The following is a 17,935-nucleotide window of genomic DNA, read 5'->3' as shown; positions in this document are numbered from 1 at the left end:
TGAGGTAGAACCATGCAATTTGCACATTATTCTACTTATTCTCCGTGGATTGTTATACACTTCTGACAACACTGCTGCATCATTTGCACTGAGAAAAAAGTCTTTCCCTTGTTGCACAAACCAGTGATTTTATTTCTTTACATTTGAGAATAGGAAATAGTCAGATGGGGGGCCAGGTCTGGCGAATAGAGTGGGTGAGACAGATATTGGAAGCCCAAGTTGTGTATTGTCTGTTGGGGTTTCATGAGCAGGTATTGTGTTTTGCAAAAGCAGCATGCCTTTACTCAGTTTTCCATGACATTTTTCCTTTAGTATCTCCTTCACTTCCTTCAGAGCTGTTGAATAAACTGCTGCTGTAACAGTTTCATCTTTTTTGAGGTACTTGGTAAGGATTACACTATCCATATCCCAAAAGACAATGACAAGAACCTTCCCTGCTGACTTTTGGGTTTGGAACTTCTTTGGACAGGGAGAACCTTTGTATCCCCATTCCATTGACTGTTGTTTGGTCCCTGGGTCATAGAGATGAAGCCATGTTTCATCAACAGTCACAATACGAGCCAAAAAATTTGCACCTGATTTCTCAAAATGACTCCAAATCCCTCGAGATGACAGCACATGTTCTCTCTTTTGGTCAGCTTGTAAATATTTGGAGATCCACTTCACTGAGAGCTTCTGCATGCCCAGATGTTGGTGGATAATGATCCCAACTTGTTCCTTGGATATCCTCTGAGTCTTTGCAATGTTTTTGGCTGGTATTCGTCTGTCATCAAGGATCACGCCATGCATTGCATTGATATTTTCAGGTGTGATTGTTGACATGGAAAATCTTTCTGACCTGGTGGTATCTTTTGTCTCAAGATTCCCAGTTTTGAACTTGGTCATCCATCTGGCAACTGTTGGATATGCTGGAGCTCAGCCCCTCCCCCTTCCCAAAGTCTCTCACAAAGTTTAGTGATCTCAGTTGCAGACTTTTCTTGCAGCACAAAAAACTTGATGACAGCCTGCAGCTCTGTGTCTTCAAATTTCTTCAAAACCTCTTATATGTCTTCTTATATATCCTAAAAGAAAAAGTTGGATGTAACAGTTTGATGAAACAACATGGGGGTTAAAGGGTTTTAAGATATGTTCTTTCTTGTTGTTATATCAGTTGCTTTAATATCATTTTTGTTCTAGATGTTTATCAGAACTTTTCAGTCTCCCCACCCTCCATAAGTGTATATGAATCCTCACTTGCTTTTGAAAATTTGCTTTACATAAATTGGTTGGTTTCTGTACTCAATGACTGCATTATGAACAAGTGCGACCACATTTTTTGCAACTAAAACTTTGAAATTGATTGTTAGACATTGTATTTAGTTGGATACTGTATTTAGAACTATAATAAAACTTTGGCTTGCTTGTTTCTGTACAGTGTAGTGTCTGTGTGAAGGAAAGTGTTTTTCATTATATGGGGTCACTTTCTTTCCAGTTACCTTTAATTTTACTAATTACACTAATTACTTCAGTTGTCAATATAATACACAGACTAATTGTTTCTGTGCTGTATTTAGTGATACAATAAAATTTCTACTTTGTTTTACTTATTTCTGTGGGGTTGGATATGTTTTTCACAATACAAGGATATTTTCATTCCAATTTTCAAAAAGAATTGTGATGTAGTGATCCATTTATTCTTGTGAATAATAATAATAAATGCATGTTTTACAAAAAGGGCTTCATCTGGCAATCTCTAACAAAAAATTAACATGTCTAGGATTTATTACTACATAAAGAAAGTGTACACACTGATCATAACAAATTCATATCAAATACAAAATCATAATAAAAAAAAACTAATTTGGAGAAAATAATTTCTCTCCAAATTAGTCTATTAGTTGTCATCATTCCAATATTATCGACCTAAAATTTTGGTTCTTCTAAGACACCTCTGACAGAATCAGTCCACCTTGACCTTGGTCTTCCTCTGGGTTTTTTCCTGCCATCTTGGTATCAAACACCTTTTTTGCTAACCTTTCTGATCTTATTATGTTTAAGTAGCTATCTTAGATTAACTCTGCTTACATTCAGATGCTTACAATATCAAGTTCCTTTCTTCATTTTTATATTAAAAATATCATCATTTTTAATATGATTCTGCCATTGATTCTGCCTATTCACTACTCTAATTTTTTTCACAGCTTTCATATCTGTAGTCTCTAGTCTTTGATCGAGTGCTTTATTTCTAACACAATTCTCAGATTCATAACTTAAAACTGGTTTGAACACTGTCTTGTGACTGCTAGTTTTTTGTTTTGGCTAATTTCTCTCTTATTCCTTATATATTTATTCAGTTGGTTGTCTTTCCACCATACTATCTTTGCTTATTCTGTTGTCTATATCCATTTTAATTTGCCATCTTCATCAAAAACTTTGGCTGAATAGCTGAAATAATTTACTTGTTCTATAGGTTCTCCATTGAGAATGCAGTTGAAGTTTTCTATTTTGGTCTTTTTATTGCTTATTTTCATGCCAAATTTGTTACAGCTTTATTCAGTTTAGTTAGAAAATCCTCTTGGAGACTTGTACTGAACCTGTTAAGAAGTACAACATTATTTGCATAAATAATAAATAATAATCCACCAACTGTTATGTACGTTGTATTCCATTCCTTTGAATTGCTTGTTGTCCACACTGATGATGTACTGTTGATTTCAGTATGAAATATCTGTACTTTTATTTCATTGAAGTTAATTGTTGTTGTCTTGTCCTTTGAAGAGTCTCAGATGCTTCCATGTGCTCCGTGAACTGCTTTGGCTATGTCGGTGATTTTGTTTGTGTTGAGCTGTTCAGGATTAGGGTCTATTGCAGTGATGGCGAACCTTTTTACCCAGGTGTGTCAAACTTTTTTTTTTTTTTAAATATTGACGTTGATGTGCCACTTGCATACATGCATTATAAATGTAATTACATAATCATAGATGGTGACTTATACATATCATATTAGGCTATTTATTTAATAGGACATTGATATAAAATTTATGAATTCATATTAAACAGTTAATTTAATAAACTGAAATTACAAACTTACATTACATTTAATGACTTTTCTGTTGCTGACTACTGGTAGAAAGTTCTTTCAATGAAACAAACCTACCTTCGCCTTAACTGAGAGCGATCTTACACGATTTATCGCAATTTTTTCATCAGAATACCAATATTTTTCAACCTCCAAGGTGTGTCACCTGAACCCCTCAAGTGTGTCAGTGCTGACATGCGTGTCATAGGTTCGCCATCACTGGTCTATTGCTTGCAAGGCTGCTGTAATTGCTGGACAGGCAATTAGAGTGGGTGTCAGTTCAGTATTAGGGCAGTTGTTGAAGTTTCTATATGTACTGGTATCATTTGTATTGATTTTCATTCCTCTATAATGTCCTGTTCATAGTCTTGCTGTTGGTGGAGGTCTTTCTGTCAGCATTGATTACGGGAATTTGATGTTGTATCACTGATTTCAGTGGAATTAGTCTAGCTTTTGCTAGTGCGTTAGCATCAGCAAGAGTTATCATGTCAGTTTCTTGGTCGAGTTCTCTGGCCTCTTTTGCTAATTTATCAGCTGCTTCATTGTAATGAATGCCTACATGAGCAGGAATCCATTGTAAAATGCAACTTTTTCCTAAACACTAGTTGATTTAAGAGTCGGTGAGTTTCTTGTCTGAGCTTGGTATTGTCATTTTTGATTGCCTCTATAGCTGATCTTGAGTCAATGTAAATTATAATTCCCTCTGATTGTTGAGATGATAATAATTTTAAGTAGGCTTCAAGTGCTTTATTTATTGCATAAAGTTTGCTAGTAAAATTGGAAGCAATTCTCCCAGATCCAACTTTTATTGAAAGTTTTTCACCTTTTGGGAGTAGAAGGAGAACACCAGCACCTCCATTAATCATATTGGTGTCTGATGATCCATCAGTATAACAAATAACGTGTTTGGAGGATGAAAGAGGGTTGATAGTATTTAGGCCTTTTTCTTTGAGCATTTCTTTTGATTTTTTTTGTACAGAGTTGGGTGAGGTTTAGCTTTATGGAGGTATTTGGAGGTAAAGGACTGGAAAAAAGTTTTTTTTTTTGTTTATGTGGGCATTTAGCTGATCAAGACCCATTTCCTTTCTGAGAGTGTCATCATATTGTAAAGTTGATGATCTGTGAAGTCTGCATTTTTGATTCCAATGTTCATAAGTTTTTAGGGAGATATGATCACTTTGGTAGCTTCTGATATTATTAATGAATTTTATGGTGGCAAATTTTCGTCTGTCCTCCAGCAGGTCAAGCCCACATTCCTGTTGGGCTCTGATGTTGTTAGTGGATAAGACTGCACCAATGATAATCTTGGAAGCTTTTTCGTGTACTTTGTCTAATTTTTCCTGTACCGATGAAGCCATTATTGGCCTTTATTAGTGTAGTGTAAATGTAGTTTTGAGGATTTTTGGCTTTGCACCCTAATTTGTTCCACAAAGCCTTTTCAGTATATTTAATTTTTTGAGAGCTCTGTTGGAAGTGTTAGAGATGTGTTGTGCAAAACATAATTCCTGGTCAAGGCTGAATACCAAGGTATTTTGGATTTGTGACATTTTCAGTTAGCTTGTAGTTGATCATGACTTTGGGATTATAGGAATGTCTATTTTTTTCTATCTGTACTAAAGGTGCTTAGTTTTGTTTTATCTGGGTTGATTTTGAGTTTAAGTTCATCTGACCATTTTTCTAATCCTCTCATGGATTTGTTTAAAATCTTTTCTGATTCTCTGATTTCAGCACTAGTGTTCCAGATGGCTATATCATCTGCGTAGCAAGCTTCTTTTGCGGCTTCTGTAAGTAGGATGTATGTTATTGACATATAAAAGGAATAGTAAGGGACCGAGTACTGAGCCCTTGGGAACACTAGCCCAGGTTCTCTGCTCTCTAGATATTGCTGCATTGATTCTAACCTTGATCTTTCTTCCTCTCATGAAATCAATGATCCAGATTAAAGTGTTTCCTCTAATTCCGATTCCGATATCATGTACTGTTTGTATTAAATTTTTGATCCAAACACGATTGAAAGCAGCAGTCGTATCAAGGAATATGGCAGTTGCCTTTTTTTTTTTTTTTTAATGAGTATTATTGTTTGCAGAAGTAGAATAATTGATATGTAGTTGAATGACGGGTTCTATTGGAAGTTTGGTAGTAGTTAATATTCTTATTTTTTGTTAGCCAGTGCATGAGCCTGGAGTGTATGATTCTTTCAGTAATTTTGCAGAGTATGCTAGCTAATGCAATAGGTCTATAGCGTTGACATTCTGCAGCATTTTTGTCAGGTTTCAGGATGGGTACAATAACTGATTTTTTCCATTCTTTTGGAAGTTTGCCTGTTCACCAAGAAGTATTAATTATAGCATTGCATTAATTAATACTTAAGTATTAATTAATAATTAGTATTAAGAATATCCAGAAGTTGTTCTTTGGCGTTTTTGACAAGGTGTTTGACTATATGACCAAATATAAGGTCATTACCAGGAGATTTATTAGGTGCAGTTTTCTCGATTGAATGAATTTAGTTCACTTAGTGTAAATTCTTCGGAGAAGATGTCATTAGATTGGTATGTTCTGGAAATATCACTGACGATGGTCTGCTATTTCCAGACTGAAATATTTGGTTAAATAAATATCTTTCTTGTGATTACATGATTATATCATTCTTTTTTCCTAGCATTTATGATGAAGTTTGTTTTCTGTTGGTTCTCTTCTTTGATATTGTTGTCTAGGATTCTAATAATGTTCCAGTGTTGGCTGTCTTTTCTTGGGTTCAGGTTACTGCAAAGCTCTGCCCATTTCTCTTGCTTGCACTTCCAAATTTCCTGCTCTCTTTTGTGTGTTATGTCCATTAATTTCTTTCTGGATTCATTAGTTTTATTAATTCTGAATTGTTCATTGATATTGTCTCTTTCTGTAATCATTGAATCAATATTGTGATCCTTCCAGTATGGTATCCAGGTATTTTTCCGTTTGCCTCTTGGTATTGTTGCTTTGGCAGCTTTATTGATGTGTGAAGTAAGGATTTGTAATTTTCTGTCAAAAGTTTCCAGAGACAGGTTCATCTTGACAGAGGCTCTTCAAGATTTGAGTAAACCTTGTCCAGTCAGCTTTTCTAAAGTTCTATGTCCTTTTGATTTGCTGTTCTTGATCATTTTTGAAGTTTGGTGTTGTTATTATGGGTCTGTGGTCACTGATGGCATTTCCCAAAATTTTCCATTGTGCACTTGATGCAATGCTATAATTAATAGCTGTGATGTCAATAGCAGATTCAGTTCCCATAGATTTAGAGAGATAAGTACTCTGTCCATTATTAATTGTTGTGAGTTCCAAATCTGTAAAGAGGTTTTCCAATTGTTGACCTTTATGGTCTAAATCGGGGGTACCCCACATTGGGCTTTTTGCATTTAGGTCACCAAGTATGATGGTTATATCAGTTGGAGCTTCGCTTAGCTTTTCAATGATGTCTGTATCAATATTTGTATTATCAGGGTGGTAGACGTTTGTGATTGAAATAGAATGGTTTAGTAGGTGTATTTCAACAGCTTGAGCTTCTGTTGAACTGTTATTATTTAAATATTGATTTAGAGTGATTTCTGGGGTCTTCAAAAGGATAGCAAGCCCACCACCTGCTCCTCCCCTCTATCCTTCCTAAGAACTATGTATCCTTTGTTTAGTTTTGTTTCTTGTAGACAAGCAATATGGATATTGTTTTTGTAAAGTATGTATTTAAGTTCATCCATTTTTCTCTGAGTACCATCGATGTTGTGTTGAAAAATGTTAATATGAGTCCTGGTAGCATATTTATCATCAGGAGCCCGGACTGCAGCCCCAGATGCATTGGCTGCCCCTCGGACGCAGTAGCATTGGTTGATTTCTTTCTGTGACTCTTCATTGGATGCCGTTGCCATGTTAGTCACCTTGAAATCAGACCATAAGAAATTTGGTCAATAGCTTCAAGGGTCCAGGGGTGGCCAAGAGGAGGTGTGGTCGGACTTCTTCCCCCCATTAAAGTTAATTACTGGTTATTGTGTAATTTATTATTTATAGTTATGCCACAGGTACCTTTAAAGATTAGATTTATCTGCATAAAGCAAAGTTTGATATCTCCAATTCTAATATCAAATTTAATGCCACTTTCATAAGGCGATCTAGTTAGATGAATAAGAGAGGAGATAATGTGCACGAATTAGAGAGGAGATAATGTGCACCCTTGTCTTATATCTGACTTTACATAAACTATCTTCATTTCTAGCTGCTCACTCCAACTTAAGTATAGACTATGTATTGCTCTGTATAATGTTCCATTTATCCCTTGTAACAGTAGTGTTTTGAAAAGCTTTTCTCAGACCACCATGTTGTATGCCTTTATCCAGATCTATGAAACTTAAAAACAGATCTTTGTTATATTCCCATGATTACTCACTATTTGTCATAATGTGAAAATCTGTCATAAAATAAAAAAATCCTCTATTTGGCCAAAACCCTGCTTATTCTCCTAGTTTCTTTTCCACAAATTTCCCTAGCTCTCTTACATTGTGCTCTGTATTCTTATGTGGCATCTGCCTGCTTATTTTCTAGGTGCTTTCAGTTTGCTTTCTTCTTTTTTCACATTATGTTTGTATAAATTATACCAGGAACACTTAGTAGAGAAATTCCTCTGTAATTCTCACAATCAGTTTCATTTTCCTTTTTATAGATGGGGAACTATGAGAGAGAGAGCTCTATGCTAATCATCTTATATTCGACCTTTTGATTACGTCTTCTGCATTATGTAATATAGGCAGTGCAAAACTTATACCTTCATATTTGATCATGTCTAATCAAATACCAACTCCAGCTGCCTTTCCACACTTTAGGCTTTGGATAGCTTTATCTATCTATATGGATATATTTTACTACTGTTCTGTCACTGCTTGTTTCATTAAAGTCTTTCAATGTAATTTCTCCTGATATCCACAATATCTTTAGTTTCAGTTTTCATCTCGTCACCTTTACCGTCTCTGATTCCTTTAACTGCACTCCTTTCTCCAGCTTCCAGGTCATTTTGCCACCTTCCTGATATTTATTTTCTGTGTTCTTACTATTCTTCCAATGATTTGTTTAGCTACTTTTACACATAGCTTAGCTCTCTTACATTGTGCCCTGTATTCTTATATGGTATCTGCCAACTTATTTGCTAGGAGCTTTCAGTTTGCTTTCTTCTTTTTCAGGACTGGTTCTTTAACTTCTTGTGTTTACCATAGTCTTCTTATTTTTCTATTTTTGCAGACAACTTCACACAAGCCTCCCTTGCCAAATCAATCAATGTTTTCTTTAGAGTTTGCTACTAAGACTCCAAGGTTTGGCTCTTGTTTTTGAACTGTTTCATTTTTGTTTCTGAATATTCTTTGTATAGTTGAGTCAACAGTTTACCTCTAAAAGCAAGGGAGGCTTGTGTGAAGTTGTCTGCAAAAATAGAAAAATAAGAAGACTATGGTAAACACAAGAAGTTAAAGAAGCAGTCCTGAAAAAGAAGAAAGGACTGCTTCTTTCTCAGGACTTGCACCTTTTTAAACTTTCTCAGATATTGTTCTTTTTAATGTTCTTTTCAGTTCCTAACTCTCCGGACTCTAGTGGCATAATTTAAATCTCTTGATCAATTCAGTCTCCTTTCCCTTCTCCAATTCCTCCATCTGAAGGTGTGTGGGGAGAATAATAACAGTTGAGTGTTGTTATTGGGGAATAACATCAATTCAGTGTCTGTTGAACTGAATTGTTACAGCTGACCAGTCGTGTCATAAGCTTGTGCTTTTATATTAGTGTTTATGTATTCCTAAGATAGCCTAAACAAGTGGTTGAAATATAATATAATGTATTTATTTTTGATAAATTTTCTCAGAATGATTCTTAGTTCATAAACCATTGACAGCAAGATAACTGGAATATTAATCTTTTTCTGAACCATCCAGTGTATAGCAAAAGATCAGTAGATCAGTATTCCAGTATCTAGGATTTGCCCTTCTAACTATGACTTCTAAATTATGTATACAGCCACTGCAGAAATTTTATATTTAAGCATTTTAGGTTAAGGATCATCTAATGTAGCTGCCTTTTCTGCATTTTAGTAAATTATAATTTTTCTTTTCTCAGGGGCTCACATTGGTGAGTACAGGCATGGCAAACCCGAGATACCCAAGCTAGACCTGATCTTACTTTTTACAATATACACTTGGTATATCATATCTGGAGACTGGTCTTCTACTCCTCCTTCCCTCTACTTTCTCCTACTTCTAACTCCCCCCCCCCCCCCAGTGCTATTAGAGCAATTCGAGGGCAGGGGAGGTAACTCTTTCCTCTCAAACTGTCGTTTCCACTATCTACTAAAAAAAGGCAAGCCTAGTTGTCTTAAGGTGGCAGCCCTGCCACTAGGATACCTATCGTCATGCTAGTCACTTGACATAGGGAAACATATATTACTTTCAAGTCTCAATGAAATCCAAACCAGACAGAAAACATGGGAAACGACCAATAAACTGGAAAAGGTTAAGAAACTTTGGAAAAAGAAAAACATGGTGAAATATGCTACATGCAACATTAGAAGCATAGCACATAAAGAAGAAGAATTAGATAAAATTTTAAATGATGAAAGATATAGAAATTGCAGTTCTTACAGAAACAAAATAAAAAGAAACTTAAAGGAACAAAAGAAACAGCTAACTACAATATCATATATAGTGGAGTGGACAAACAAATACATGCAAAAGCTGGTGTAATGATTTGGATCCATAAATCAATTAAAGCAAAAATAACTCATTTTACATACTGGAATTAAATAATATTAGAAGTGCAATTAAAATTAAATAAAGAAAATTTTACAGTTGTTGGAGTGTATGCCCTTGAAGAAGGAAAAGAAGAAGAAAATGATTATGTTTACAAAGAATTACAAGGAATATATGAAAAATTAAATAAAACAGACCATATAATTATAGCTGGAGATCTTAATGCCAGGATAGGAATGAAAAAATTAACAATAATATACAAAAATTTGGAGAACTAACAGTAAACAAAAATGGAAAGCGACTCATTGATTATACAATATATAATTATTTAAAAACAATGAATACATTACAAACATAAAAATATACATAAATATACGTGGTGTGCAAGAGGACAAAAATCAATAATAGACTATTTTATAGCAAATGAAAAAGCAGCAAACCTCTTCCTAGACCTTAAACTTAGAAGAGGGGCTAGAAATTGACACAGATCACTATTTAGTACAGGCAAAACTAAGATTTCCACCAAACTGGCTACAAAAAAATAAAAAAATAATAATAAAACTAGAGAAACAAAATCTAATTACAAAGTAAGACTACTTAATGATTCAAGTATAAGAAATTTATACCAACAGAGGATTAATAACTACTTGGAAAAAATACAATAAAATGAAGACATTGAAAAAGAATGGAATAATATAAAAGAAATTATTGCATCAGCAGCATATGAAAGTCTAGGAACACACAAAAATTACATACATGCGACAACGAAATAAAAACACTAATTGAAAATAAAAAGCTGGCTTTTAAAAGATGGTTAAGTAGCAAAAAACAAGAAGATGAAATTGAATATAAAAAAAGACGAACAATATCCAAAAGAGAAACCAGCAGAGAAAGCTGGGAAAAATTTGTATCATATCTAGACAGTGACATATACAAAATAAGATCCAGTGCATACAAAATACTAAAACACATGAATGCAGATATAAAAGAAACTGCAAATATAAATTGTGAAATAGATGTAAAAGAATTCTTGGATTACTTTACAGATCTTTGGAGGATAATACTGGCATCAAAAATAATTACACCAGAAACTTACAAAATACCTTAAATGGTATGATAACAATGAAAGAATTAAAGGACAACCTAAATAAAAAATGGCAAATCAGCTGGAGAAGATGGGATAAACTCCGAACTGTATGAATTTGCTAGAAAAAAATTTCATTAAAGATTACTAAAATTTTTAAATAAAATATATACAAATGGACAAATACCAATAGAATGGAATACAAGCATAGTAATACCTATATTTAAAAAAGGGGATAAAACAAAACCTGCTAACTACAGAAGTATTAGTTTATTGAATACATGCTATATAGTGGAATATATAGTGGAATACTTAATGAAAAACTAAAAATATACAGTGAAAAAATATTATTAGAATGTCAAAATGGATTTAGAAAAGGATGCTCTACAATGGATGCAGCTTTCTGTTTAAAACTACTTATAGAAGAAAAAAAAAGAGAGAGAATTTAATTTGGAAACTCATCTGTTGTTTATAGATTATGAAAAAGCATTTGACAAAGTAAAAAGATATATACTGTTTGATAATATTACAAAGAATAAATATACCTAATATTTTACTACATGCAATATTGAATATATATATATTGAAAAACAATCTATAAATCAAGGAGTAAGACAAGGATACCCTCTGTCTCCAACACTTTTCAATATTTACATTAATGAAATATTAATGCAGTGAAACACCTTCAACAATCAAGGTATAGAAATTTCCCAGAATAACAAAATAAATACGCTATTTTTTGCAGATGATCAGGTAATAATATCAGATAAGGAAAACAATTTACAAAGAACAATATATAATTTAAACATTATAGTAAAACAGTTTCGAATGAAAATTTCCATAGATAAAACTAAAACAATGGCATTTTGTGGACAAACTCCAGTTAGAAGCAAAATAGTTATTAATAATAAAATAATAGAACAGATAAATACTTTCAGTTATCTTGGATGTGAAATATCATATGAAGGAGAAAAAGTCATAAAATTAAAAACTTCAAAATTTTTACAGATTATAGGCCTGATAAATAGAACACTCAACCCAAATATGGTATAAAAAGAAACACACATGAAAATATATAATACTTTAGCAGTGCCCACATTATTATATGGCAGTGAAATTTGGGCAATAAAGAAACAAGATAAATAAATATAAAAGAAACTGCAAATATAAATTGTGAAATAGATGTAAAAGAATTCTTGGATTACTTTACAGATCTTTGGAGGATAATACTGGCATCAAAAATAATTACACCAGAAACTTACAAAATACCTTAAATGGTATGATAACAATGAAAGAATTAAAGGACAACCTAAATAAAAAATGGCAAATCAGCTGGAGAAGATGGGATAAACTCCGAACTGTATGAATTTGCTAGAAAAAAATTTCATTAAAGATTACTAAAATTTTTAAATAAAATATATACAAATGGACAAATACCAATAGAATGGAATACAAGCATAGTAATACCTATATTTAAAAAAGGGGATAAAACAAAACCTGCTAACTACAAAAGTATTAGTTTATTGAATACATGCTATATAGTGGAATATAATTTGTGGAATATAATATAACTGTAAAATACAAATTATTAGATCAGAAAAGGAATGAAGACATTTTAAAAGAACTAAAAACAAAATCAGTAGAAGAAAAACTAAACAATTTTAAACAAAAATGGTTTGAACATGTAAACTGAATGACCAACACCCGACATCCTAAACAAATACTAAAATATAAGTCAATTGGAAAGAGAAGGCAGGGTAGACCTCAGAAAAGGATATTGGATGGATAATTAGACCAATATAGTCTTATACCCAGAACAGACCAATATAGTCTATACCCATAATTAGTGTTATGATGATGATAATTTTTCTCAATTGCATTCTTTCTCTATACTGCTCAGTTAGACAAAATAGTGGGTACTCACATTATGCTTATGCTTTCATAGCAGCCACTTTTTTATCTTCTTTGATCCCTTTCCAACCAAATGATATAATTTTTATTGACTGTGCTCATTCAACAAAAATGACATCATTTGGTTGGAAAGATCTGGATTCAAATCCCATCCAGCACACAAATAATCTGTATTTTAATAATAAGGTGTGACACCTTTTGGCAACTCGTATATGAAAATATGACTTCTGCATTACTTCAATCTTGTTGTAATCTCTGGGTCTGGCTCCCACTGATGAGACCTCAGTAAAAGTCGAAACCAGTCTGGGTAGCGACCTTCCCATAATGAATAGCATTATACATGTCCACAAGGGGATGTGCTTTGCATTGTGGGATGCCAAGGCTAGTGATGTGAAGTCGTACCACCTTTACCACGAGTTGCCCAAGTCCTGAAAATACTTCAGGTGCAAACTTTTTTGCTTACACTAGGATAAAGGATTTAACTAAGTATATAAATTCTTGGTATCTTTAATTTATTTTAAAATAATCTGTATAAGGGCTTTTCAACTGAATATGAAAAGTTCTTGTACAGATGTGGCAGGATTTTCCACCCTGCAAATATATCAAACTTGCTAGAATACAATTAACTGATATAATAGATTGTCTTCATAGCTTAGTTATTTCAATCATAATTCCCCGCATCACCATCCTTTTGTCCCACTTCCCCCCCCCCCCAAAAAAAAAACTTTCAGTGGCTTCAAAATGTTTTGTCATCAGTATTTATCATCCGTGTTCTTCTTTAGCTGAACTTACATAGTTTTCCTACACTGTTTATTTTTCTCTGTATTCTCTGAGGGCACATGATGATATACTTTGCAGCAATTGTATAATTAGTTCTTTTACTGGCCTGCTTTTTAACTTTCTTCAATATGCCATGAAATTCAATTTTTTAAAATTTCTTTCTTTGCAGACATCTTCACTGCATGCTTCCTTAGTCAAACATACAAAATGCAGTCTTCAGATTTTATTGTCCACTATCTGTGGTTTCAGATTCTTTCAGCCGAAATGAAGCCTGTTGGCTCTTTATATTTAAACAGATTCGTTCAGTTTTTTTTACTTTATTCCAGTAGGAACTGCTGCTTACATCTGAAAACTGCTGAACTATAATTCTGTATGAATTAAGTTTTCTTATATATTAGTGTGATATTCATGTTTATTCTGCTTAGAACTAGTTAGTAATCACCATCTCTTTCATATCTCTTATGCACATCCCATATGCTGGTCAGCCAGTCTAAATATATTATTAACAACAATCTGGGACTGTCTAACTTATTGACAACTGGGACTAATTTTTATATAGCATTGTATTTGTGTGATACAGGTTTTAGATAAGTTGATTCAGTAAATAATTAATTGTAATGTAAAAACAACAACAACAACAACAACAATACATGGTTATATTTATTTCTTTAATGAGATAGTATGCTGTTTCCATGGATTTACTGATATTGACAGTGATCTCTTTGACAGAAAGAAAATTATGCATAAGATTTTTGAATATTGTTATTTTTTATTTAGTTAGTAAGCAATTTAACATCTCTTATTTATGAAAGGTTTTAAATGTATCATACATTAGTACTTAGTATGGCCAAAGATTAGATAACTGGAAACCCCGATCTAAACTTTTTCCCAGCTGCGTCAGGCCCCTCCAGTATACTAGCAGAGTGGTAGTCTCACACCAAGCAATAGTGGCACACCCAAAAAAAGAAAAAGGAAATAAACACTAGAAATTTTTCCAAACATCTTTTCCTAATTAAAATTTATTTTTTTAAATTTATGTTGTGTCATCTATTTCTATACTATTTGTCATGTATTGGCGATCACTGCAGATGCTGAGTCATAGGTCGTATGCAATGCATAGTGTGTATTCTTAAATTGTCTACTCAACTCCCATCCCCCCAAGATTAAATCTTGAATGTTCAGGCCCCCTCCAAGATTAAATCCTGAGTGCACCACTGCCAAGCAATGAGATTCATTTACCTCCTTGAAGACATTCACAGACTTCCATCCCCACATTGGCTTTGAACCTACAACCTATCAATAGGAATAGGGAAAAGCTATTGACTAGTCTAAGTGGACTGGAATTACTTATAGTAATGTAGTGTTTTACATTTTGTAGGATTTTTATAAATCCATAACATTAGTGAGATAAGAATATAAATTGTAAGCAGAAATTCTAACCCTGATTGCTGATTGAAGTCAGTTTAGGTCTAAGATAGCAGGTAGTTGCTGTCACAGAGTATAAGATTTGAGGTACCTAACATACTGAAGGCCAGAAGTGGCTTATGGAAAAAAAATACCATGTTTGGCCTTTTAAGTAGGGTTCCTGGATTATCCTGCCTACCTACAGAATTGCAAACGTGTGATAGCTTTGCACATACTTTTGTGGGTTCACTTTGAAAAAAAAAAAAATCATGAGAACCAGGTGCATGTTGCCAATTAGATGGCCCAACATAGAAAGGATTTTTCTTGTTTCTTCTGGGCTTTTTCCTCTGCCTGAATTTATACATATCTTTGATTGATGCTAGTAATAATAAATCTATGCCTAGAACAGGTATTCAGCAGATATTTTCCAGTATTATTAGCACTCCCTTTTGCACAAATTTTACCTGACATTTTAGAACATTCAAAAAGATTTCCAATACCTTAGCTTATCGGAAGCAACTACAATCTTTCATGACACAAGTGGAATTTAACCCAGTAATCTATCATTGGCAAGAAAGTGAATAGAACTAATTTACATGTTCACAACACAAGAATCCCATTGAATACAAGAGATGAAAATACTGATAAAAATGTTAAATGAACTGGATGCATTTCTATGAATGAAAAATTCTGCTTTAATCTGTTGTCTTTTGTGTAATTTTTGATTTCCTACTAAAGGTGTTAGTTCCATTTGAAGCAGATTAATATATAACTAATTCCCATTAAACTCTCCAGATTTTTTTAATACAAAAGCTTTCAATAATTATATACAAGTGATGTATCTTCTATTTTATTTTAATTTTAGGTATTTGGGCTGATGAGGATAGTGATGAAGAAGAAAGGCCAAGTTTCGGGGGGAAAGGAAAGAGAGATTTCAGTGCTCCAATCAGTTTTATTAGTGGAGGTTTTAAACAAAGTGCACAGAAAGAGAAGGAGAAAAAAGATTCAGATGCTGATACAAAGGTAGAACATTTAATAGTTTACTTATTTGAACTAATTAAGTAGTATTATTTATCTGGTTTGTTTTATCCTAAGAATATTAGTCAGTAAAGCAAAATTATTTGTGTTTTATAGTGCCTAGTTTATATTAGTTATCATCATCATACATCACATCATCAAATTCTTGCTGTGTACCTGCAAAGGGTATACTATAATGGTACATGAAGAAGCTTATATTATTACTAGCTTCCTACGAACAATTTTCCTCCAAATTAATATGTTCTTTGTGAGAACTGTACTGGCAGATCTTACATTTTAGTCTTCTAGAGTACTATTAACTGTATTAATCCTTAAATCTTAGTCCTGGAACTTTTTTTTTCCCTGCCACCATCATATCATATGTATTGCTAACCTTTCTTCTCCCAGTTCTATTAGTGGCCATACTATCTTAGATTAGCTCTGTTCACACATTCTTGAAGGCTGATATCGTCTAGTTTCTTTCTAAAATATTTGTTTTTAATACAATTCTGCCATTAATGGCATCTGTTCACTCCTCTGATTCTTCTCAGGACTCTCATATCTATGCTCTCTCTCAAACTAGCTTTAAAAAACAAAAGGCCATTACATATTGCTCAGATTTAAACAGATTTGATACCTTTGGTTATATTTGAGAAATATTATTGTATCAATCTTCTGTAAATTCCTAATTATTGTCTTATTATTTGTGTGTGTGTGTGAGTGTGTGTGTGTGTGTAGTTTGATGTGTAAATTAGAATTGTTGGCTGTCTACTTTAGGCTGTGATGGTGCTTTTTAAAATACTTCTGTTATTTGCATTTCATTGTGTTCCCTTGTCAGTGTACTGAAAATGACTTAGATACTAAGGCAAAAATTTTACATCTATTAAATTCATTTTCAAATAAGTTTTAGATTGAATCTCAGCTCACAACAAACTGTTTTTCATCTTGAAAAACATGCAAATCAGTTAGAAGAATAGTCAATTAACAGACAATAGTACACTGGTGTTATAGAAAACCAGCCAACCTGGTTGCTGAGTGGTTAGAGTATCTGCTCTCCATGCAAAAGGTTGCGGGTTTGAATCCCTGCCACGGGCATGGATGCCTGTGAAAATGATAGTGGTGCTGGTTGGCAGTAGACAGCATTGGTGGTGTAGTTGTGGCTCATTGTAGTTGGTGAATTGAGTAGTGGAGACAGAGTTTGTAGAGTAGGTGCCCTCCTCGATGAGTTCTTGACTCCCTGGAGGTGTCAAATAATAAGCCAGAATTAGCTGCTTCATCCATAATTACAAATAGTATGAACATCATAGCTAAAGGGTATCAATATTCTTGTTGAGAGCTTATACGCTGGTTAAACATGATAACTAATATTTAAGGAATTGACAGCGTATACAAGAAATATAAATTAAATAAACTTTAATATATACTTTCCGATATTTCGGCAAACGTCACGTTGCATCTTCTTGGGAACTTAATACAAAGACACGTGCACACAAGTACTACATAACAGCAAATGAGAACTGAAGCTAGGAAGCTAACGTTTTCCTAGAGTCCTGGTGGTGCCCCCTGGCAGACTATATTGGTGGTTCTGGCCTTTGGGCTGAAGTTCTTCTGATAATTGTTTCCCAAATTTGGGGCAGTCTCATGCATCCAAATTTGTTGAGGTTTGGCATGTTCCTAAGGGCTGAGGCTGATTCCATGAATAGTCTTTCATACTTGAACTTGCTGCGGTGTATGACTGTGGCTTTCTTCCATCTTATCTGTGGCGAGTATCCAGAGCGTGGTCTGCAAGCCCAGAGTGGCTGTATTGTGAAATCGGATGTAATCCTTGTGTTCTGAGATTCTGATATTTGCTGTCCTGCCTGTTTGGCAAAGTAAGACAATTTACAGCTGCAAGAGACCTGGTACACACCAGGTAGGTCTAGGGGAAGTGGTTGG

General features: G+C 33.7%; 1 protein-coding gene across 1 annotated transcript in view; it reads left to right on the top strand.

Moving 5' to 3' along the window:
• sip1 (septin interacting protein 1) overlaps nt 1–17,935 on the top strand; it is a 292,796-nt gene that overhangs the window by 56,674 nt on the left and 218,187 nt on the right. The window contains exon 3 of the mRNA XM_090395420.1: nt 15,849–16,006. Coding sequence (XP_090251546.1) covers nt 15,849–16,006 — 158 coding nt within the window. The remainder of the gene's footprint in view (nt 1–15,848; nt 16,007–17,935) is intronic.

The sequence above is a fragment of the Typopeltis vanoorti genome, chromosome 7 (assembly GCF_054136105.1).
Source record: "Typopeltis vanoorti isolate ZY-2024b chromosome 7, IOZ_Tvanoo_1.0, whole genome shotgun sequence".
NCBI classification, from domain to species: Eukaryota; Metazoa; Arthropoda; class Arachnida; order Uropygi; family Thelyphonidae; genus Typopeltis; species Typopeltis vanoorti.
Note: the sequence above shows the minus strand (reverse complement) of the source record. Positions and strands in the feature narration are given on the sequence as shown.